Here is a 25,526-nt window from a genome sequence, read left to right as displayed (position 1 = left end):
AGTCTTACATCATGTGAATCTTTGGTGAACAACTACACCATACATTAAAAATGCGCAAGCTTGTCCCATAGATTGGAGCTTCCACATTCAAAACTTTAAGATAATTGACATATTACAGTCTTCTCTGTATGTTATTTGCAGTATACCAATAAGCTAATATTGAAATTCAAAGGTTTATTAATGTAAACTAAGCTGAAACCTTAATGGAGTGTACGATAGAATACCAGAAGTCCAAATCAGTATGTGCAAGTTAGAAACAAATTTAATGTTGACTCCCTTACAGAACACAAAATGAAGAGAGGGAAAATCTGAAATGTTAGCTTTGTTGCTTTCTTCACAGATCTTGCTTGCCTTCTGAGTATTTGTAGCAACTCCCACTACATTTTAGACTTACAGGCTATGCCTTTTTTGAGGGAGGGGTGTAATTACAATATAGTAATACACATAGAAAGCATGCCCAAAATCAAAAGCTCAAAAAATCTAACATCACATTTAATAAAATTAATTTTTTGTGAGTGATGAGATTCATGTCAGTAATTAAGACTGGTCGTACTACTAGAAGAATGAGCAAATGCCTATACACAGTAAATCACAAACAGAAGAGATTCTGCAGATGCTGGAAAACCAGAGCAACAAGCAAAAATTAAACTCAGCATGTCAGGCAGCATCTATGGAGAGGAATAAACAGCCAATGCTTCAAGTCAAGACCCTTCATTGGGACTTGTGTGGTATGCTTATATACAGTAAAATGTTTTAAATCTACATCTACTGAAGGTCAGGAACTTCTGGCAGTTCAATACTTTACAAATGTGGATCCAGATGGTGGAATGCCACTTAGAAATGTGAAGCACCTTTACGACATGACTGACTTGTATGTGCAATAGCTGGAAGCTGCAATCAGATTTGCACACAAGATATGGTGGATGATATCGATTTCTTTTTTCCCAAATAGAAATCAAGTCCACAGAGTATTATAACAAAGCAGAATAACCACTGTATGTGGAACGTAGATGAAAAATCAATAGGCTATTTTATCTAAAACATGACCTAAAATTTAGCTTTCCAGTTTGACTTCATGTGATTGAAATCAATGTTGTTAAACTATATTCACATATAACTAAGTTATTATAATATTTAATGGTCAATTGTCCCAATCTATTTTGTCAAATAGTTCCCAGCTTTCTTCATCTTGATAGTGAATATATCAGCCAATCACAGATATATTCACTTTTTTCTTGTTTAAAACCACATTAACCACCAAATGGTTAAGAAGTCAAGAAATTAAGAAGTCTAGTTAAAAAGTCAAGATTTCATTTTTATATAATTGTCATTTTTTATACTAGGAGAGCGGAATTGGCTCGTACGCCAATAATGTGCACGTGGACAGAAGTAGTCACTTGATAGGTGCCGTCGACGCAGGGTTTTAAGGTCTCTGAAAGAAAAGATCCATCTCCCTGTGAGAATTATTTGGAACATTGATTTATCACAGTATTATTAAGTGTCAATATATCAGTAATTAGAGAGATCCTGAATTAGCAAACAACGGGAATTTCACATTTGTACTAACACTTTCAACTAGCATGAACAGTGTATTACTGAACACTATACTATCAAACCTCAACTTTGTCAACCTGTGCCCAGACTTACAAACACGGATAAAACCATACCTGAAGCGTTAACTGTTTCTTCGCCCCCGCCCCTTTGTGGATACACCCTGACCTGGTGAGTGTTTCGGGGTTTATTCTGCATTCTTAGCACACGTAAGCTAGTTTGTCTGTGCTGGTAGAATCTCTCGCCCCTCTGAGAACAACTTACCAGGTGACCGTAAACATCGTCAGGTTTCTCATAAAACATAGTGTTGAGCACCTGTTGCATTCTCTGCGGCACCGCGTTGCTCTGGTAATACTCGGCTGCGCGCTGCTTGAGACGGTGGAACTCGCTGGCCTCCGCGTTACCACAGCCGTTAGCGACCTGATCTGTGCTCGCTGACATCCCGCACAGCCCCCACGACCACCGCTCAGAGCAACCTTGGGCGTTTGCCCCCTGCCACAGACTAACGACCGGTCGCCTGGATAAAGGCCGCGCGTCCCTCTGGTTGCTGGGCGACCAGCGATCGCGAGCACGGGCGCGATCACGCGGCTTCGAGCGCCGAGGCGCGCCGCAGGGAGAAGCAGCCGCGGAGAGCCGGCGCCCAGGTCAGCTCGTTGGAGGGTGGTTGTAGACCTCAGGGAAGGCCCAGGCTCAAGCCTAAACCCAATATGTGGGTTGGCACGGCACTGTGGGATTGACAAGGTGCCAACTTGCCAGCAGTGCTGTCAATTTGGATGAGTAATTACACCTAAGAATAGTCTATTACTATGGGTTATTGCAATATCAACATTGAAGCCTTCCCTGTGGTCAGGACAACATATTCTTTCTAAACCTAGAAATAACTATGGAAAATGTTGCCAACACTCAGCAAGTCAAACGACAGCTGTGGGGGTGGGGGGGGGGGAGATATATGTTGGATCTTCCTCAGAAGTGGGAATCGAGGGAATAATGGAAATACTTATGTTCAGGTGCATGGGAGAGGAGGAGAGGTAGAAAGATCAGAGGAATACACACAAAAAGCTAGAGGAACTCGGATTGTCTTGCAGCATGTATGGAAAAGTGTAAACCATCAATGTTTCAGGCTGAGACCCTTCTTCAGGACACCTCATATCTAGCCCTCAAAAAAGACCCTACTCCAGACCATCAGAAAACTCTCCAACACCACCCCAGACCTCATCCACTCTGGAGAAGACCTATCCTCTGCCACCAAAATCATATATTCCATACACAACACTGCTCATTTCTACCTCCTATTTAGAAGTCAAGAAGAGTCTCAGCTGGAAACATTGAGTGTTTACTCCTTTCCATGGATGGTGCCTGACCTGCTGAGTTCCTCCAGCATTTTTGTGTGTGTTGCTTTGAATTTCCAGCATCTGCAGATTTTCTTGTGTTTGTGAAAGACCAGAGGAAATGTCAGTGGAAGGGTGATTATTACAGAGACATAAGTTCATCTGTGAAAAGGCAGAGAAGACAAAGGTCTTGAATTGAGTTGCAGAGGCGGCAACATTGTTAGATGGAAGAAGAGGTACTGTTCCCCAGTAATGCATTTCTCTTATATTTCTCTAATGATTCCTCTCTAAACAGAGAATCAGAGCAGGGGTATGAAGAGAGGTTGTATATGTATTTTACAACTCTGGTTTTCTGTTTGTTATTCCTTCCACTTCCTGACTGTTGCACCTGCTGGCATTTAGGGCAACAATGAAGATCCTCTGTCACCGTCCACCATTTTTGATCTTGGTCTTGGTGGTGCTCAGGGCTTCTCCTATCATTTCAGTAGCTTCCTCTCGATTTTCACTACTGTCATCCATGTGAGTTCCCCATGGAGACTTAGGAATACTTCCACACACAGATGTAGAAGGATTCTTCAATGCTGTTTCTGTAACAGTGTAACAGTTTTGTTTGACCAGTCAGGGTGCTTGGCCTTGAACTGAACTCCTGAACCTGGAGGACCAGTGGACCATACTTAGTTTGACCTCTACCATATAATCTGGTTGGCATGGGTAACCCTACTAAGAGCCAAAGTACTAAGCCCTGACTCCAGGCAACATAGTTCTCCAGGTCATTGAGACACGCAACTCTCCAAACCATGACAAGATTGTTGTCCTCTTGGAGATGTTCCTTAGACAACTACTACTGTCATCAATTTGTGTATATCTTTTGAATTTATCTTTGCTGAAGAAATTTATTTAGTGTGTTTTGGTGATGTACAATTTACATTGAGAACTTTAGCACAGGTCCACAATTCCAATAATGTTAGACTGATAGCAAACAATTTGGGCATTCTCAGAGTTCTGTCACATAAAAGAACCCAATGCAATGAGCCATAATTAATATCTTAGAGCTCCTTTCGTTGAGTGAAAGGAAGCAGAGCTCCCTATTAGTTAATAAAACTACTGAGGAAAAATTATTTTGTGGTTGAGCATTTTGTCTAAATGGTATATGGGAGGAAGAATTTTTTATTTGTGATAAACCGGGCATTTTGCTATTTAATTAATATTTGCAGGCATTAAAAATGGTGGGCATTTTTTATGAATGTAACTTTTCATCTTGAAGAATTAGCAAGGCTGTTGAGTTTTATTCAATGTAGTGTTTCTATCCAGCGAACATATTTCCATTTTCCACTATTACTCATCATTATTCAATCTAAATAATTTTACCTTGACTTTACCCTTTTACATTTAATTAGAATGCTTTCTGAAAAGTAAGTTATATTTAACTCAGTTACAGAGGGCCGTGAAAAGGTTAATACGGAAGTCACATTTAAGAATTATAAAAAAGAGATTATTATGAGATTGCTCGATTTTACCTATAAAATAAACCTTTCAACACAAGTATTTTTGTTGCAATGGCAAATAGTCTGTCTGATCTATCTGTCCATATAATGACTGAGTAAATGAATTTGATATATTTGGTATTTATCTTTTTTAAGATAAAATCTCAAAATTTTTGATATTACATTACTAAACATTTATACACTAATATTCTATGTCTTAATCTCCATTTTTTCATCAGTATGTTTTTGTGCATTCCTTTATTTCAGTTTGTATTTATTTTCAGCCAACATTGCTGAACAGGAAAAAAAATACCAATTATAAGTATTGGACAAATGTACGTATATTTAAATTCTACTTTATTCAGACTTATTTAATTTACATGTAAATCTTTTTAAAAATGACAGGAAGCCATCATTTAATAAAAGGTTGTAGCTACTTTTCCCAGTGGTGTCTCTATAGTTGATTTACTTAAATTTAATGGCTGGCCGAATTAAAGGTTGTTTGCATTCTTTACTTACAATTGTAAATAAACATAGTAGTTGTTTCCGACAGCTTTAGAGGCTTAGACCTTGAATGTATTCAAGGTTGAGATCGATGTTTATTCAAAAGCCAAACCAAGGGTTATATAACTCAGAACAGTTCAACACAGTACTAGCCACGTTGTGCTCACCTACTGTATATAAACAGACTCCATGTTCAATCTAACCCTTTCTTCTTATATAGCCATAACCTTTCATTTTTTTAAATATCCATGTGCCTATCAAAGTCTCTTAAATATCCCTAATGTATCAGCTTCAGTCACCACACAGAGAATGGTATGTGTATTCCAGGCACTTAACACTCTCTAGGTGTAAAAAAAACTCTACCTCCGACTTCTCCCCTAGTATTTCCACCAATCACCTTTAAAAATAATGTCCTCTGGTATTAGCCATTGCTGCCCAGGAAGAAAGATGCTAACTGTCCACTCTATCTATGCCTCTTATAAGCTTATACACCTCTATCAAGTTACTTCTCATCCTCAGTTGCTTCAAAGAGAAAAGTCCTAGGTCGCTGAACCTTTCTTCTTCCATTAAGACACATTCCCTTATCCAGGCAGCATCCTGGTAAATTTAATCTGCACCCTCTCTAATGTCTTAACATCCTTTCCATAATGAGCTGACCAAAACTGAATACAATGCTCCAAGTATGGCGTAACTACAGAATTGAATTGGATTGACTTTATTATTTTCATCCTTCATATACATGAGGAGTAAAAATCTTTATGATTTGTCTCCACCATCTAAGTGTGCAATTGATAGTAATTTATAAAAATACTAGGTACAACAGAACAGCCAATATAACAAAAATACAATTATATCAGCATGAATTAATCGATCTGATAGCCTGGTGGAAGAAGCTGTTGCAGAGCCTGTTGGTCCTGGCTTTTATGCTGTGGTACCGTTTCCCAGATAGTGGCAGCTGGGGCACTTAGCGGCTGGAGTGACTTGGGTCTCCAATGATTCTTTGGGCCCTGTCTCTGTAAATGTCCTGAATCGTAGGAAGTTCACAACTGTAGATACGCTGGATGGTACACATGCCTCCCTGAAGAGTCCTGCGATTGAGGGAAGGACAGTTCCCCATACCAGGCAGTGGTGCAGCCAGTCAATTGTGCCCCTGTTAAAAGTTCTTAGGATTTGGGGACCCGTACTTAAATTCTTCAACCATCTGAGGTGAAAGAGATCTGTTGTGCCTTTTCCATCACACAGTCGGCATGTATAGACCATGTGAGATCCTCAGTGATGTGTATGCCTAGGAGCTTAAAGATGTTCACCCTCTCAACCCCAGATCCATTGATGTCAATGGGGGTTAGTTTCATAGTTTCATAGAGCTGCAACAATTACCTTGTGGCTCTTGAACTGAATCCCTAATGAAGGCCAACCCCCACCCCCCATACTCCTTCTTAACATAAGAACATAAGAAATAGGAGTGGGAGTAGGCCATCTGGCCCTTCGAGCCTGCCCCACCATTCAATAAGATCATTGCTGATCTGTCCTTAAACTCAGCTCCATCTACCTGCCTTTTCCCCATAACCCTTAATTCCCTTACTATGTAAAAACCTATCTAACTGTTTCTTAAATCTATTTAGTGAGGAAGCCTCAACTGCCTCCCTGGGCAGAGAATTCCACAGATTCACCACTCTCTGGGAAAAACAGTTTCTCCTCATCTCCGTCCTAAATCTTCTCCCCTGAATCTCAAGCCAATGTCCCCCAGTTCTAGTCTTACCTACCAATGGAAACAACTTTCCTACCTCTATCTTATTTATCCCTTTCAAAATTTTGATTGTTTCTATAAGATCCCTTCTCATTCTTCTGAACTCCAGAGAGTATAGTCTCTCCTCATAAGTTAACCCCTTTATCCCTGGAATCAACCTGGTGAACCTCCTTTGCACTGCCCCCAAAGCCAGTACATCTTTCCTCAAGTATAGAGACCAGAACTACACACAGTACTCCAAATGTGGTCTCACCAGTACCCTGTATAGTTGCAGCATGACCTCCCTGCTCTTGAATTCAATCCCTCTAGCAATGAAGGCTGATATTCCGTTTGCCTTCTTAATAACTTGTAGTACCTGTAAGACAACATTTTGCAATTCATGAATAAGCACTCCCAAGTCCCTCTGCACAACATGTTGCAATCTTTCACCATTTAAGTAATACTCTGCTCTTCTATTATTCCTTCCAAAGTGGATGATCTCGCATTTACTGACATTGTATTCGATCTGCCAGACCTTGGCTCACTCATTTAATCTATCTATATCCCTCTGCAGACTCTCCACATCCTCTGTACAATTTGCTTTTCTACTCAGTGTCATCAATAAATTTTGTTACACTACACTCAGTCCCCTCTTCCAAAGCATCAGTGTAAATGATAAACAGCTGCAGGACCAGCAGTGACCCCTGCAGCACCCCACTCACCACTGACTGCCAACCGGAGAAACACCCATTTATACCAACTCTCTGCCTTCTATCGGTTAACCAATCCACTATCCATGCCAATACACTTCCTACAACTCCATGCATCCATATCTCATTTATAAGTCTCTTGTGCGGCAACTTATTGAACACCTTCTGGAGATTCAAGTATACAACATCCACCTGTTCACTTCTATCCACTGCACTCATTATGTCCTCAAAGAACTCCAGTAAGTTCTTAACCACTCTTTTGTTCGGCAACGAGGATGATCTATGGACTTGGACCCCAATATCTCTCTGTTCCTCCAACTGTTAAGAATTCTGCTGTTAACCTTGAACTGTGCCTTCAAGTTCAGCTTTCCAAAATGTGTCACTTCACACTTTTCTGGATTGAACTTCATCTTCCCACTTCACTGTCTAGCTCTGAATCCTGTCTATGTCCCACTGTAACATCTAACAGCAATCAAAGTTTTTGCTCCCTTCCTGTTTTGGACTTTACCCATCCTGACTCAGTGGATGATGCCTCCACAACATCCTCCCTTTTTTTGTGGCTATGATGGCAATGCCACTCCCCTGAGGAAAACAGCCAGAGGTGTACTCTGCATTGACTGCCTATGTTGTAGAGCAGGCAAGAAGTGGTGAGGTCAATACCTGATTTTATTGAATGGTAGATCAGACTTTTGGGACCCATTGGCTTACATCTGTTTCTTAAGTTATTATCTAAACATTCAATTATTCCCAGAGTTTTAATGCTTATAAGAAGTAAGGAAAAAAGAATTCTTCGTTCTTGGGATGGAGGCTTTGCTAACAGTATATATTGCTCTTTACCTTAAAAATACGATGTATTGCTGCCTTTTTGAATCAACTCTACATACAACAATGTTGCATATAGGCTGCTGCTTTTTTTGGCAGATTGTGGGATGAATTAAGTGATAGAAAGAAGAACTGGGTACAATCAGACTGTGTACAAAGATTTATCAATGCATGTAAATTAAGACATAAAGCAAAAGGATCTGAATGAAGAATAGGAAAGCTAAGGATAGTTCCTTATGGATTCTATTGGAAACTGTGTAGAAGCCGAACAGTGAGGTGTGCTGGCTTTTTTGGACAAGGGAACATGGAATCATATTGTGGTTATTGTAAATGGGCTAAACTTTTTATTTGATGGATTCATGAAGCTGAGTTCCTTGTTGAGCTTTGGGATTTCGAGCACACTCTCTGAGTAGTTTCCATCAGATAGTTGTGCTTAAAGTTATTAAGCTATGTGAAAAAGTTATTCATTCCTCTGCCTCAGTCTTGACGGATGCATTCTTGTCATACATCTCTTGTCCACCTTCCATTAATTTATATTACCATAGCATCATGACTTTTGCAAACACCTTGCACCTCTAAATCTAATATTTCTTCATTGTTAAATATATTCCATTTTTTTCTGTTTACTTTTGGTCAGAATAAATAATTATAGCAGGGAATTGAGAAGAATTGGGAAGAATTTTCCAGAATTTTGATGATAATCTGGTGGATTTTGTCGATTTCTATTTGAAAAAAAAATTAAACAATTAATATTATCAAATCTGGAATAAGTTTAACTGATGAGTAACTTTCTCTATGAAAATTAATCAAGTGCTTATTATCATTAAATATATGCACTAGTATAACAGACAATATGCGAACTATAGATCACTAAAAATATTATGATCACTAAAAGGCCAATTTTACTGTTGGTGAAATATATATATAATCACAGAATTTGCTCCAATATCTGGAGAAAAACTTGGCTGTGAATACACACTGGGCTAAAAATTGGGGACTTCTTTTGGGTATGACTGTTAGCTTCTAAGCAATGTGTTGTAAAGCAGCATCAAATATTGGCTTTTCTCACTAAAAAAGCTTTTCACACCTTACAAGCAAGCACTGACTAGCATGAAATGTTTTCCTGATTGGCTTTCACCCTATCCTTTTGGTTGCTTTCAGTAGAAGAATAGGGTAATTTGCAGATGTCTGTCAAAAGTAACATTGAAGGAATTGATAAATAACCACTTAGACTTACAATTAAGTTAACAATCTTCAATTGCAGTATTTCCATCACAATTCTGAATTTTCTGATACTGAGGATTATTTTGCAGATTCTTTGTCAGCCTTCAAACAAGCTTAAGGTTTTCTCAATCAGTAAACGTGCCAACTGCCTCATTTATTTTTCCTCAAACATGTCTGGTGTTCTTACTAATTGTGGAGCAAAATGGTCTCCGCAGAAGAGAGTCAACAAAATAAACTGGAAGACCACAATCTGTGCAGGTTGGAGATAACATCTCTGCCTCGCTGACAACCACTGGCACATCTCTGTGCTTAGCCCACTGTCCTACTCTCTGTATACCGTGCCATTGTGGTTAGGCACAGCTCAAATGGCATTTATAAATTTGCAGGCTATACAACTGTTGTTGTTAGAATTTGAGATGGTGATGTACAGGAGTGAGATTTGTCAGCTAGTTGAATGGTGTTGCAGCAACAACCTTGCACACAGCGTCAGTAAGACCAAAGAACTGATTGTGGACTTCAGAAAGGGTCAGATGAGGGAACACATGCCAGTCCTAGAAGGATCAGAAGTGGAAAGAATGAGCAACTTCAAGCTCCTGGCTTTCAATATCTATCCTAGACCCAACATACCAGTGCAGCTACAAAGAAGGCACAACAGCAGCTATACTTCATTAGGAGTTTTAAGAGATTGCTGTGTCATCAAAGACACTTACAAGTTTCTACAGAAGTACCGTGGAGAACATTTTAACTGCACAGGATCGAAATAAGCTGCAGAGAGTTGTAAACTCAGTCAACCTCATCATGGGCACTAGCCTCATGGTGTCCAGGACATCTTCAAGGAGCAATGCTTCGAAAGGGCGGCATGCATCATTAAGGACTCCTCTCCCAAGTAATGTGTTGTTCTCATTGTTACCATCAATAAGGAAGTACAGAAGCCTAAAAGTACACACTCAATGATTCATGTTCAGCTTCTTCCCCTCTGCCATCAAGTTTCTGAATGGATGTTGAACCCACAAACACCATCTCACTCTCATTTGTATTTTTGCACTGCTTATTTAATTTAACAGTTTAATACATATACACTTACTGTATTCCTGGTGTTTCTATTATCATGGATTGCATTGTATTGCTGCTACAAAGACACAGATTTCACATAAATGCCAGTGATATTAAACCTGATTCTGGTCATTTCAGGAGCAAAAAGGACCCCTCAATAACAAACCACCTAATTCCATTGGGTGGCAGGAAAGAATAATAAAAATCAGCATTGATTTGGAAATTGCATTGGACAATAAAGATGTTGGTAACAATAAAGATGGTAACGTCTTCACTATCTTTAAGTGGAGAGCTGGTGCCTGTTTAGTACTTTTTTGGAAGTATGGAATTATTAGGAGAAATGATGTAATATTGTTATTTATATTATAGTCATACTGGATTAATACATTTCCTTTTTTAGTAACATTGTTTCTATCATTTCTTTAAGGCCCTATGTAATCTGAGCATGCCCAGTGACCCAGGTGTGACAGGAAAGCAGGCTTCGTTTTACACCATGCTCAGTGGTTTCATTTGCTGTAATTTATCATATTTTTATATATTTTATTTACTGCAAAGCAGCAAGTTTCATGATATATGTCAGTTATAATAACCCTGATTTTGATTGTGATTCTGAAGTTTACAAAGGGCATTAAAATGAAACATAAAATATACTTCCAATGTGTTACAGTCTGCTCTGGACATCAATAAAATTTGATAGAAATATTTTGTATTGACTGTCCAAAGATGTATTATTGTATAACATATTATAAATGTATTTTATATTCCATTTTAATGTCCTTAACAGCTTAGTCTTCCTTATATGAATTAAATTGTTAGGAATTCTAATGAGTGAGCTATTATACAAGTTTTCTTTTTCATTCTGTGCATTGCAAGGCAGAAGCAAGTTTTCGTGATAATCACACTGCTTTAGTTTCACAAGTCCAGCATGATAATTAGGAGATTTTAAAACTGTAAGGTAGTTTGGATTGCACCAGAACCTCAAAACTTGTTTTTCTATCATTTTATTTTCTGTAAAGAGCCTTATTTGACAATTGATTGAAGGTATTAATATTTCACTAGCATTTTGTAATGGAACTTACATCTGACAGACAGAATACTCACAGTAGGAATCACTTTCAAACAGGTATCTATTGTATAATAATGCTGTGAAATCACTTGTTACTCTCAGTCACACATATATCACTGTCTCACAGAGGATGTTATCTTCAAACTATTGACAGACATATTTTAGACTATTGGACACTTAGACACTTTAGGAAGGAGATAAATTTATGCAACTGTGTTCGACCATCAGCACTGAAAAGTTTGATAGACTTTCACTGGCATGGTTAAATTAATTCAGTCAATCATATATTACTCTTATCTGAATTTGTGGCTTTAGTGAACAAATGTGTAAAATGTAAAAAGTATGGAAGATATCTCAGTAAGCAGAGGGAGGTGCTCATCACCTCCCTGGTGTCTCTCTTCTATCTCTTTCTTCCATGATCCTTTCTCCTTTCCTATCAGATTCCTTTTATCTTTTCCACCTATCAGCCCCCAGACTCTCACTTCATCTCTCCTCCTCCACCCACTCACCTTCCCCTATCACCTGCCAGTTTGTACTCCTTCCCCTCCCCCACCTTATTATTCTGGCTTCTGCCTCCTTCCTTTCCAGTCCTGAAGAAGGGTCCCAGCCTGAAACATCGATAGTTTATTTCCTTCCAGCATTTTGTGTTTCATGAGCAGTAAGCTACTTTACACAAAAGCAAATATATCCACACTAAAAATAACAAATCCCTGATCATGATTAAAATTCAACAGTTTAAAAAATTTAGCATGATGTACTGGATTGACATATTTATATCAGTGTAACTCAAGAAAATTCAAATGCAAAAAACAGCAATCATCAAAATTGAAAAAGGATATAAAATATTTGGCTAATCATAGAAAGCAATTAATAAATGTTATAATCTACTTTCAAATGAAAGGTGAAAATTCTTTAAGTTCAGAACAGTTTGGTAAATGCATTTTTTTATTATTTCAACAGTTTATGGATTTTTATTGTACCTTTAATGCTTGGTATAATTTATGATATACTTTTCATTTTTGAAGCAACAATTTCTTAAAGGATTTTGGAACAGTTTTTTTAATATATTGTACCCAGGGAAATAAAGTTATTTCTCTCTTCAATACTACTCATAGATTCTACATACTTTGCTACATATTGCAAACACTTGATCTGCAAATCAATGCATAAAGAAAGAATGCTTGATCACACATGACAAGAAAAGAAACTTATAAAAGAAATCAAAAAATTTTGAACAAAATTACCTTGGGAATTATTCCAATTTTCCACTGTAATTTTGGCAGAAAATTGGAAAGAACCCCAGAAAATATGTGTTTAAGCAAAAGAATAAGAAAATATAGATTGTAATTCATTTGGCCTGTCAAGCTTATTCTCATTTTTCTCCAAGAAAATAATGATTCTATCATTTAACTTCACAGAATTTTCATTTAATTAATAGAATTAGCGTACAGATTTTTTTTAAATGAAGGTTTCTAACATTACTTCCCAAATTCCCAAGAAATTATATTAAATAACTCCAGCATGTTGCTAATTGTAAAACCTATCTGATCAACCATGAATATATAATTACAAATATATATTTGCATTAATACAAGAAAACTATCCAGTTTATTTGAAATTGTTTTTTTTTGTAATGTGATTGTAATATAAGTTTAATCTAATATGCATTGACAATCTGGAGCTAAATGTAGGATATATGATGGCGTTTTCAGATAATACAAAAATTATCTGTTTGGTTGTCAGTGAGGTGGAAATCTTTGAACTGCAAGAAAATATAGATAGTTGATCAAAGAAGTGGCAAGTGGAATTTGATGTATAAAAATATGTAGTAATAGACTTGAGGAGGTGCATCAAGGCAAAGGGAAAGTATATTATTGAGCTGATATAAAATAGTGTAGAGGACAAAGTGACTTTAGAATGTATGTCCACAGATACATAAATGTAGCACCTCACATCAATAAAACATTTTAAAAGGCTTAAAAAGTATTTTCACTTACTAGCTGAAGTATAGTATATAAACATAGAAAACCTACAGCACAATACAGGCCCTTTGGCCCGCAAAGTTGTACCGAACAGCTCCCTACCTTACAAAATTACTAGGCTTACCTATAGCCCTTTATTTTACTAGGCTCCATGTACCTTTCTAAAAGTCTCTCAAAAGACCCTATCGTACCTGCTCCACCACCATTGCCGGCAGCCAATTCCATGCACTCGCCACTCTCTGAGTGAAAAAACTTACCCCTGACATCTCCTCTGTACCTACTCCCCAGCACCTTAAACCTGTGTCCTGTTGTGGCAACCATTTCAGCCCTGGGAAAAAGCCTCTGACTATCCACACGATCAATGCCTCTCATCATCTTATCCAACTCTATCAGGTCACCTCTCATCCTTCGTCGCTCCAAGGAGAAAAGGCTGAGTTCACTCAACCTACTTTCATAAGGCAAGCTCCCCAATCCAGGCAACATCCGTGTAAATCTCCTCTGCACCCTTTCTATGGCTTCCACATCTTTCCTGTAGTGAGGCAACCAGAACTGAGCACAGTACAAGTGGGGTCTGACCAGGGTCCTATATAGCTGCGTTACCTCTCGGCTCCTAAAATCACAGCTGCCTTGAGCGTCCTATGGACTTGGACCCCAGGATCCCTCTGATCCTCCACACTGCCAAGAGTCTTACCATTAATGCTATATTCTGCCATCATATTTGACCTACCAAAATGAACCACTTCACACTTATCTGGGTTGAACTCCATCTGCCACTTCTCAGCCCAGCTTTGCATCCTATCAATGTCCCGCTATAGCCTCTGACAGCCCTCCAACAACACCTCCAACCTCCAAGTAAGCAAACTTACTAACCCATCCCTCCACTTGCCCATCCAGCTCATTTATAAAAATCACAAAGAGTAAGGGTCCCAGAACAGATCCCTGGGGCAACCCACTGGTGTCCGACCTCCATGTAGAATATGACCCATCTACAACCATTCTTTGCCTTCTGTGGGCAAGCTAGTTCTGGATCCACAAAGCAATGGCCCTTTGGATCTCATGCCTCTTTACTTTCTCATAAACCTTGCATGGGGTACCTTATCAAATGCCTTGCTGAAATCCATAAACACTACTTCAACTGCTCTTCCTTCATCAATGTATTTAGTCACATCCTCAAAAAATTCAATCAGGCTTGTAAGGCATGACCTGCCCTTGACAAAGTCATACTGACTGCTCCTAATCATATTATACCTCTCCAAGTGTTCATAAATCCTGCCTCTCAGGATCTTCAACGTCAACTTCCCAACTACTGAGGTAAGACTCACCGGTCTATAATTTCCTGGGCTATCTCTACACCCTTTCTTGAATAAAGGAACGACATTCACAACCCTCTAATCCTCTGGAACCTCTCCCGTCCCCATTGATGATACAAAGAGCATCACCAGAGGTTCAGCAATCTCCTTCCTTGCCTCCCACAGCAGTCTGGGGTACATCTCACCCAGTACCGGCAACTTATCCAACTTGATGCTTTCCAAAAGCTCCAGCACATCCTCTTTCTTAATATCTACATGCTCAAGCTTTTCAGTCTGCTGAAAGTCCTGACTAAAATCACTAAAATAAAAACTTGAAAGTCATCTTAGTGCTGTGTATTATACTAGTAAGACCATTTCTACTCAGTATATAACAGGAAAGATGTGATGCAATTGCAAAGGAGGCAGAAGAATTTTAAGAACATTATCAGTGCCAGAATTTTGTAGTTATGTAGCTAATTTAGGCATGTGGGTCCTAGGTACAGCAAATAGGGGCAGATATTTCATTTAGTAGAGATGTCAAAAGCCAAAATCATGGATGGAAAGTAATTGGAAGATTTAGTGGGAAGATGAGCAAAATAACTTTTTTCAAGTTCACTGCTTGAAAGTGTGATAAGGGGCAGAAATGTTCAGCTCACTTCAAATATGCATGAGTGTACTTAAAAAGCAATGATCTGGATGGCTGAAGACTTATGCTGGAAGGTGAGAATAGGCTGAGTAGCTTGTTTTCAACTGGCACAGATATACTGGGCTAAATGGTCTACTTTTGTGTTGTAACTTTTCTGTATTTCTACCATTTTATGTTTATTATCAAAAACTCCTATCCTTTTTTTGATCTGATTTCATTCCAGATGATAATTGTGCATTAATTGTGTTGGTAGCTGATCCTCATAATTATGCATGTGAAAAAACGTTAATTTAAGACCAGTCATGTTCTGTAATTGAATGTTTATTTTGTAAGTAATTCTAAATCTCTTTCAATAATTTAAAGACGTCCTGCAATTTGTGCCTCTTTATATTTTTTGATCAAGTCTTCACAAACTAGAACAAAAAATTCCAGTTTAATTAATATTGTTTTCTCTATTTCTGCCACCTTTCTGCCCAAATATGCTTGCAATGTTCAACATTTGGTCGATCCTTTGGATGCACTGGAATAGCTTTCAAGCAGCATGGTGATAATTCAGTTTATTTTGTTTTTGCTATCTGGGCAATGATCATAGTTAAATTGTTTTCCCTTTCTTGTACATGCTTCATTGAGCAATCATTATTAGCATTAAGGATCATTGTACCCATAGAGGATGATTTTTAAAAAATTCTTGGAATGGTGTCTGAAACATAGAAAGCCTACAGCACAATACAGGCCCTACGGCCCACAAAACTATGCCGAACATGTTCTTACCTTAGAAATTACCTAGGGTTACCTAGGAAGAGTAGTGTTGAACCACTTTTGTGGTATTCTGAAGCAAATTGAAACAATCTGAAAGAACAGATACTAATGAAGTCAAAACCCATTTTTTGTGGCTGATTCTTAAAGTGTTTCTTCAACCCTTTACGATACCCACAATTGCTGATTCCAAATCTCCAGAAATGAATAAGCTTGATGTTTTACTTCATCTTATGCATAAGACCAGAAGACATAGGAGCAGAATCAGGCCACTTTGCCAATCCATCATGGATGATTTATTATCCCATTCCTCCTTATTTTCCTGCCTTCTCCCTGTAACCTTTAACACCCTGACTAATCAAGAACCTATCAACATCTCAATGATTGGCCCCCACAACCATACGTGGCAATGAAGTCCACAGATTCACCACCAACTGGCTAAATAAATTCCTCCTCATCTCTGTTCTAAATGGATGTTCCACTCTTCTGAGGCTGTGTGGTCTGTTCCTAAACTCCCCCACCTGTAGAAAACATTCTCTCCACATCCACTCTATTTAGTCCTTTCAATATTTAAAGTTCTAACTAAATTTATTATCAAAGTGTATATATATGTCACCATGTAGGTAGTAGGCAGCTGCCAACCCAGGTGATCATTGATTTGCACCTCTGGTGAACCGTGTCCTCTCCAGAATGCAAGCCTGGGTGGGAAAATTTGAAGAACCAACTGTTGGCCATGCAGCAGGTTCCCCATCTCCACATCACTGATGTAGTCCAAGGGAAGGGCAAACACTGATACAGCTTGGCACCTGTGTTGCTGCAGAGTTTGCCAGAGTGAAACAACATCAAACTGCCTTAGGGACCTTGGCTGTGGATTACTTCCTCGGGGTTTACTCCTGAAACCTTCCTCATAGGTGGGTACAGCTGCAAGGCAGCAGTGTTTTAAAATCAGAATTTTCTTTCTTCTAGCCAGGGTGCCATCCAAAGGCTGACAAGCCCCACCTGCCCGAAGCAACTGTTTTTGTGGTGCCAGTGGTCTGCCTTTGCCCCATCTCTTGTCAGTAGAAACAATTCTGCCAGGCCTAGTAGCTAAGCCATACATGAAGGCCAAGAGTTGGACGTGTTTGTCAGAGGCTGTTAGAGACACATGCCATTTGGAGCACTTTGTGGGTAGTGGGAGCTTATCCCACTACCACCCCTGGCCATGATAACCTTAGGAACTATCCCCTTGTACAACCTTAAGATTCATTTTCTTGTAGATATCCTCAATAAATCTATAATAGAATGATAACCATATTAGAATCAATGAAAGACAGCATCAACTTGGGTGTTCAACCAGTTTGCAAAGAAGTAATAATAATGCATTTAGCAATAAATATAGAGAACATGAGATGAGTCCTTGAAAGTAAGTCCATAGGTTGTCAGAACAGTTTAGTGAAGGGTTGAGTGAAGTTAACTCCTTTGGTTCAAGAGCCTGATGGTTGTGGAGTAATAACTGTCCCTGAACTTGATGGTGCGAGTCATGAGGCTCCTGTGTCTCATTCCTGATGGTGGCAGTGGGAAGAGAGCATGTCCTGGGTGGTGACGGTTCCTCACAATGGATGCTGCTTTCCTGGTACAGCGCTCTGTGTTGATGTGCTCAATGGTGGGAGGGCTTACCCCTGGTGTACTGGGCCTAATCCACTACTTTTTATAGGATTTTTCGTTCAAGGGCACTGGTATTTCCATACCAGGCTGTGATGCAGCCTGTCAAAGATTTAGATGTCATGCTGAATCTTCACAAACTCCTAAGGAAGTAGAGGTGCTGCCATGCTTTTTTCGGAATTGCACTTGGGCGACCTTTTACACCTCTGATCTTCCGATGGGGTCTGGCTCATGGATCTCCAGTTTCCTCCTCCTGAAGTCAATCGTCAGCTCTGTCATATTGCTGACATTGAGTTTGAGGTGGTTATTTTGGTACCACTCAATCAAATTTTCATTTTTCATCCTATATGCTGAATCATCAACACTTTTGATTTGGCCTAAGACAACAAACTTGAATGTGGCACTGGAGCTGTGCTTGGCAACACAGTCGTAAGTGTAAAGTGAGTAGAGCAGGGGCTAAGCAGAAAGGTTTCGCTTGGATCCTCCTCATACACATAAAAGGCAAGTTTATGTTTATTCACCTCAGTATTTATAAGATTGTGAAATTTACTAAAACCGCAGAAATCTTTTATTCTGCTACTTTTGACTGAGACATTTTAAGTCGTTGTGTTTTGTACGCATTCTATCTTTTGTATGGGCGATAAGGAATTTCGCGGATCATGGTGTTCACGGTAAATAACGATATTTCTGTGCCTTTCGCAGTTCATTTATGGAAAGTCAAACATCTCATGGCGAAGGAGGTGATGTGTGTGAAGTTGCAGCAGTGAATTAACATTTAGTAATGTATTCGGAGTGTTAATAATACTTTTGGTTCCCTGAGGTTATTATGGCCGGGAACGGGGGTGGGGTGGGGGGTGGTAATGGGTAGTAAGGATAAGCGCACTCTGTCTATTAAATGCTCCAATGTCGCGCCTCTCAAATAGTCTCAGACACCCAAGTATAGCTCCTGGCCTTCACCTGTGCCTTAGCTGACGGGAATTGTTTCTACAGTCAGGGAACGGGGCAAAGGCGGGTGACTGGCAGCTTGAAACCAGTCGCTTTGGGCAGATGGGGCTGGTTAGCCGTGGTTGGCAGCTCAACTAGAAGGAAAACTCTGATCTCAAACCTTCGCTACCTTTGCTACTATACTCACTTATGGGGAAGGCTTCGGGAGTAAACTCCAAGGAAGAATCCGGAAGTGGAGTCCCGAAAGCAATCCTACCTGCAGTTCAACGTTGACTGGCAACTCCTGCGGCTCTCTGGTGCCAAACTACATTGGTCTCTGCAGTTCCTTTGGATTCATCAGCAGCGAAGAGAGGGGTAGCTTGGACAAGGCCGACAGCTTGCTCTCCATATTGTACAGTACTGGCTTGTGTATCACAATGACAGCTGGCAGGCAACAACCATGATCGACCGCGAACAGAGGATCTCAATAGTACTTCGAGTGTGAGAAAATCTTAATACTTGGTGTTAATTTAGCGAGAGATTAAAGACGTGCATTTTTTATTTTTTAATAAAATATAGCGTGGAATAGGCCTTTCCCACTCATCAAGCCGTGCCGGCCAACAACCTACCGACCTAGCCTAATCACAGGATAATTTACCTGATAACGCAAAAGGCATATTAACCTGATAACTGTATGTCTTGTCCTGCGAATTGGTAAAATGGTGCTAACAGAGATAGAAAAGACTGTAGTGCTGGTCTCTGGAGCAGAAATAATCTGGTGGGAGAACTCGACTGAAGCAGTATCTGCAGAGGGGAAAGGACGGTACCTTTTCGGCTTGTGGGATCAAAAGGATGATAGACTGTTCCAATCGAGATCCGAAACGTAGACCACCACTTTGCCTCCACAGATGTTTCTTTAACGCACTGAGTTTATTTGTGTTGTTATTAGAAGATTGGAGGTACAACAATCCAATGTGGCAGACGCGTTCTCCAATTCCTATACGTGATAAATCAGTAGTAGAAACTGCGAAGGCAGATCCACTGCTGCAGGTTGTAATTACTTTAATCCGCCACCCGGCTATTCTACGCTGAACGATCTACATGGTAGCTTGCCTCCATATTGATCACAAGTTGGAAATCTTCCATAGTTCCCATCTAGAAATTTGGATAGGAGTTATTAGCTTCATTCAACAATTGAACACTCGAATGAAGCTTCCTGTCAACCTACATCCCAAACTCCTTGATTGAAATCGGTGCAATCTGAGGGAGTTTGGGGGTCTTCCAACATATCCGACGATGACAGGAAACGTGCAGGAAAGCCTTCAAAGTAGAAAAGGCTATTTTACTGGGGCAACTCCGCTCTCCCGATCTCGGAAGTCCGGGTGGTTGGTACGAGTATATGTTACAATTGGGGTGTTCCTGGGTTGTTGTAAATGATCATGGCGTCTTCTGTGGCTCGGCACGCCCTTTGTTCTCCACAAAACGTTGCAGGACAACCTTCATGGTTGTTGGATCTCACTGTTGAACTCATCTGCCCTGTCTGCCGGAACTGACCTCGCAGACAGGTCCGTATCTCTCCGGGGTGAAAGGCCCTCCGGCTACCCTCACCTAGTTTTGCCCGCCTGTGGAAGCCTGTGGCTGCTGTCGCCTGCAAACAACTACTTTGAGCCACATGTGAGAGTTGAGTATCCGCTGGGGCCCAAAGGTGAGTGAGCTGAATGGACCCGATAAGCCCCTTCACCATAGGCGCTATCCCTCCCTGGACGCTAAACTACCAGAGGGAGAGTGAGATCCCTGTATTAAACACAAATTCTATTTAGTCTGGACTCATATTGACCAATTTCCATATTCAACAGGAAAGAGGACACAATGGTTGGAGTGAATGTTTTGTAATATAGTATTTTATTTATCTAACAATGTAGCTTGACTTCACTATCAAACTCCCGATATTACTGAAATAGTTTTGTTGTGCAGCAGAAGAGATTATCCGTGAAATGGTCGCTGCAGACATTACCCAAAGCCTTACTTGGAATCTTCTGTTTGATGTTTGAGGCTGTGTGCTCACTTTTAATATAGTAGCGAATTTTTCATTAATCCTCCAAGGAACGGCATTTAAAATCCTCAGGTGAGGAGCTCTTCTTCCGGCTTCCTTCTGTACTCCAGCTAAACTGAAGAGTAATTGGCATTCATAGACCTGTATTCATTCCTATGTTTCGCCCAGTGCTTTATTGGAAAATATCGTTGAGCTGAATTTGATTTCAATCCACTTGGCTATGATTGCGACCATGCTTTTACAGAATGCATGGTTTTTGGACTTAATAATAATTATTTCTGTTAGGATTCATTTGTAGATAGTTGTCACTCCAACCATCCCGTTTATTTGAAAAGTAAAATTAGTTTTGACAAAAGCAATCGGCGAGAAAAGAGGCGGTTGTCTGAGACTGGTTGGTATGAAAAAAGGAACATGCATAAACAATAAATCCCAGTGATTAAGTAGTGGTAAATGACTTTTTTTTCCTACCACGAACACGTTTTCAGTTAAATGCCAGAATAAAATGTCTCCGTTACATTAGTTCATCTAAATGGATTTACATGTTTTTTTTGGTTCAACAAATAGTTGCAAAGATTCTACCGCTCAAAGTACTCTGGGCCGCTGTACTTTATGAAATATAAGGTGTCGTCCGCCTCACGTGATTTTCCACCTAAAGCCCTGCGGTACTCAGATTCGTATTCCGTTATGAGTGGGAAAAGTGGATAGCGGTTTTAAACCAATCTTTTAAAAATGCAGATTTCTTTATCTATTTTTCACAACCTTGTATTTCAGACTGGTATTATCGAGTAATCTCCATCGGTACATTTTAAACGACAAAATTTTTATTTATCATTATCGCTTAACAATCAGAATTGCGCATAGATCTCTGATGTCAATGGTGTTTTATAGTCGAAACGCCGCCAGTGTGTACGAGAAAAGTCAACCGTAAGAGTTATAAATTTTGAAATAGTTTAATATAAGAATATAGTATAATCGAACGAGCAGTAGTATCCTGTGTTGAAATTACATCGATGTAAGCATTTGAAACAATAAAGGCATTCACTCGTGCTTTACTGCATTTCTTCCGCAGTGTAATCCAAAGTTTATGACCCTGATCACATGGGATGTGCCTTGAACTTTTAACCCCTTATTCTGGGCCATGTTTGCGGCTAATGGAATGCATTCGGTATCTCAAAGGAAGACACCATTCTCGTATCAATGTCACGAATACTGTTGCGCCATCTGCGGAGATGCGAGCTTGTCATTTGAGAGTTTTTTTTAAGCGAATTCCAAGATCCGACGGACAGTTGTCTCGATTACATGTATTCCTTTCGATTTAGGTGGGGGGCGAGCGGACTGTTGGTGTGGAGATGTCTGCAGACATGTTTTTCCCTTAATTGCTTAACGCTGGTGGCATTGTATGAATTTCCCCGCAGCCCATGGGTTAAATTCGCATTTAATATTGATGTTAAATAATGTTGAAATGCGAATGAGATAATTGTGATTTCATAAAAGATTATCCCCACAATAATGGAGAATTAAACAATTGCTTCAAAGAGTATTAAAGATTATTTATTGGTTAACATTACAACCGCGCCGGTTATCATTATTTTCTTTCCATGTTAACTGAATTTTACCCTGTATGTCTAGCCGCGCGTATTGATGGTATTTAAGATCGCATCTTGTCTTAATTTCTAAAGGATACTTGCTAGGAACGACGGGGGACATTATTTTATGTTAAGCAATTCAAAGACCTCCAGTTGAGTAGCATTGCTGTCAAAATGTGCGAACATCGATTTGGTGGTCTATTAAATACAAAACATTAGTTTATCTGGGTTTATTTGTCGAGTGCCACGCTGCTTTATCGACAAATAAGTGGAAATTAATACTGTGGAACATGGCTGACATCCGCCAGCCTCACCTCGTAAACTCAGAGGTTTTAGCTCCAGTACCCGTTCCTACCTTCATTTTCCATTATAATGCTCCAATTAGTGCACCGGGCACGCTTAACCCTATCTCTGATACCTCACATACCGGCGATGTCAATAACCAGATCATAGGGCACAATACAATGTATAACTAACAAGAATTGGCAGGTTTGATTGATCGAAAGTAATTTGCATGGCCTGTTCTTGGTTACTTTAGTACAGGAGTAATGATTGCAAGTTGACACTGTAGCTCTTCATATATAATTATTAAGTTGAATTGCATGAATCCTATATTCTCCCTAATTTATAACGCATTTTTTTTTAAAAAAATCTTCTATTTAGATCGGTACTTATTTTCAGTTTAATGTATTAGTAGTATTGTCCGTGTGAAGTCGAAATTACACCTGCGTTGCACCAAGTTGATCCTTGTACATGTTAGAATGATATAAAAATCACTTTTCTTAACTTTATTTGCTGAAGATTTGTGGTGAATGCTGCGCAGCGGAAATATTTCAGTACCAAATACATTAAATACCTTGACCTCATCATATGCAGGAACATTGAACAACTGGAGTAGCAAGTTATAGTGGAGGGCGTGAGCGCAGCGACTGCTTTCTGATGTGTGGACAGAAGTCAGCCAAAGACGGGAAGAGGTAGGTCTTGTCCTGTTTGAGACAGAGTAAAAATATAAAAGTTTATGGATGTGGAAAGGAAACAATTGCATTTTCAATACAAGTTAGAAAGTTGCTGTGTATGAAGCTAAGCATCCACGTCTGGTTTGTGACTGAGATATTAGGCGAGTTTTTGTTTTCGCTTCCACGCGTTCGCGACATAGTACGTATGTATACCGTTGCTTCTGTATTCGGTCTTCTTTTGTTTGGAGATCATCGGAAGCAGCTGGTCTAACCTGTTTGTGTGCGTCAGCGGTCCTGCAAGGGGTGATTATTAAGAAAAGGCGACGTGATGAACAATGGGAAGAATCTTGTTAAAATGATGACATGTAAAGGACGAAGTTCGTCCACTACATTATAATTAGTGTCTGACTTCCACTTACTGTGTGTTTTATCTGTCCAATTCACCCTACTCAATATTTGCATTCTTCTTTTGACTTAGTTTCATGTTTATTTTATTAACTTTTTATTTTCCCATTAACTTTTTATATAATAGCTATTCAAATAATCCATTCTATTTGCTAGTTCATTATAAATTATTGCAGTTTTTTGTGAAGTCACCTCAATCTAGAATGCCTATTTTGTACAGTTTCAATATTGATTGTGAAATGCAATATTATTTGATGGGTAATTCGTGACATTCTTAAATTGTGTATCGAACTATTTTATTTACGATTTAACTATAATTTATTGAATCCTATGAGCTAGAAGCACTCCAATCAAGGTTATAAAATTCTAATGTGATCAATGACGGTTTACTTCAAAGCAACAGAGAGCGCGCGAGAGGAAAACAGGAACTATAAGATTAGGACAATTCCATGACACTAGCAAAGAAAATTTGCACTTCTCGTATTAACAGTATGAAACTTTTTTTCTGAGTATTTGTTTGTCCTCTGATTCGCTGTAAATTTGTCTCCCACTGTTCTAAATGGTAACTGAGTATCGGTGTCTTGCCTTAAGGTGGAGTAGTATTTTCAGGTTAAAATCTTTTGGTTAAGTTGATTCTTGTGTTTGAAGTGGTGTTCGTATGTGTATAAATATGACAGAGACCAAGCTAGTCTCCATTAACTATATCTATCCCAATGCCCATTGCATAACCAATTTTATTTAATAGGTTATGACAATATTTGTGTAAAAGCATTCTGATTATGTTTCTCTCCATTTGTAACACGCATGATACATGTTAAGCTAAGGGGAATAATAATTCTGCGATGGAATTTGTAAGAGTTATATAGTTCAAGAATGAAATAGACTGGAAACTAAATCGAAACAGTCCAATATTCACATTAACTGTGCGCTGCTGATCTGAAAAGTGGAAGTCACTGATCGTGGCTTGATTTATTCTAGCTTGTTTAAAATAAGTTTTTAATTTTATAGAATTAATTTCCATTTTCAACATAAAATGCATCTGAAATGGGCGGAATAGGGAGAAATTGGTTTAAAGTAACAATTTCTCGATGTTTTTTTATGTAAACACATGACTACCTCTTGCCATACTGTCTGTATCTGAGATGTACTTCATCTGTGACCTATGTTTTATCAAATTTCAGACTCCTTAAAACTCTTTCCTCTCACGGGTTCCCGAACTTTCCATATCGCCTTGGTATTATGAAGGATTCGACTTCATTGTGTTAAAGTGATGACACAATATGCAACATCGGAAACAACGTAAATTTTTAGATCATGTGAACAAGTGGACTTGTCTCAGCACGGGGTTTGTTTGTGGGATCCAAAGTATTTCTTTATGTCGCAATTAGATATTGCAGCTTTGCGCTGGTTTCACAAATGTAAATTCTCTACAATAAATTAATACTTCTTACAAATTCGTCCGTAACTTCATGGCATATCCAGAGCTTCAATAATGTTTGTTTATTAGAAGTTAATGTCATTTAAATTGATGGAACTGGTGCCAATAATGTCAAAGTAATATTTAAAGTTTCTACATAAACCCCTGAATTAAATCAAAACCTTTAAACCAGTCTAATATATAAAATTCAACAAAACAGTACGATTTCCATAAAATAAAACCAATCTAAACACGGAAGCCTCATGACTAATTGCAGACAGTCAAAAACATTGCAATATATCAAAGAAATTCGACAGGTGTCATTCCAATGAATAAATTGGGTACAATTCGTTTTTTACCCTTTACACCTTTGAATAATTTAAATACTTTAAATAGTTATTAT

At 39.0% G+C, this 25,526-nt stretch overlaps 1 protein-coding gene and 1 long non-coding RNA gene across 4 annotated transcripts in view; one reads left to right on the top strand and one right to left on the bottom strand.

The window, feature by feature from the left end:
* Positions 1-2,351, bottom strand: part of eno4 (enolase 4) — an 88,626-nt gene extending 86,275 nt beyond the window's left edge. Inside the window, exon 1 of one of the 3 annotated variants that reach the window (XM_059947930.1) lies at positions 1,816-2,351. In XM_059947930.1, the coding sequence (XP_059803913.1) occupies positions 1,816-1,992 (177 nt within the window). In that variant the 5' untranslated portion in view covers positions 1,993-2,351. The remainder of the gene's footprint in view (positions 1-1,815) is intronic. The other 2 variants (XM_059947929.1, XM_059947928.1) reach the window with 2 other exon arrangements.
* On the top strand, positions 2,155-25,310 carry LOC132379681 (uncharacterized). The gene is made up of 4 exons (XR_009507505.1): positions 2,155-2,195; positions 4,648-4,698; positions 23,222-23,319; positions 24,888-25,310. It is a non-coding gene; the product is annotated as an uncharacterized LOC132379681 (long non-coding RNA).
* Positions 25,311-25,526: the final 216 nt, after the last annotated feature.

This window comes from Hypanus sabinus, chromosome 22, assembly GCF_030144855.1.
Source record: "Hypanus sabinus isolate sHypSab1 chromosome 22, sHypSab1.hap1, whole genome shotgun sequence".
In the NCBI taxonomy this organism is placed as follows: Eukaryota; Metazoa; Chordata; class Chondrichthyes; order Myliobatiformes; family Dasyatidae; genus Hypanus; species Hypanus sabinus.
The sequence above is the reverse complement of the archived record's forward strand: the minus strand, read 5'-3'. Positions and strand labels throughout refer to the sequence as shown.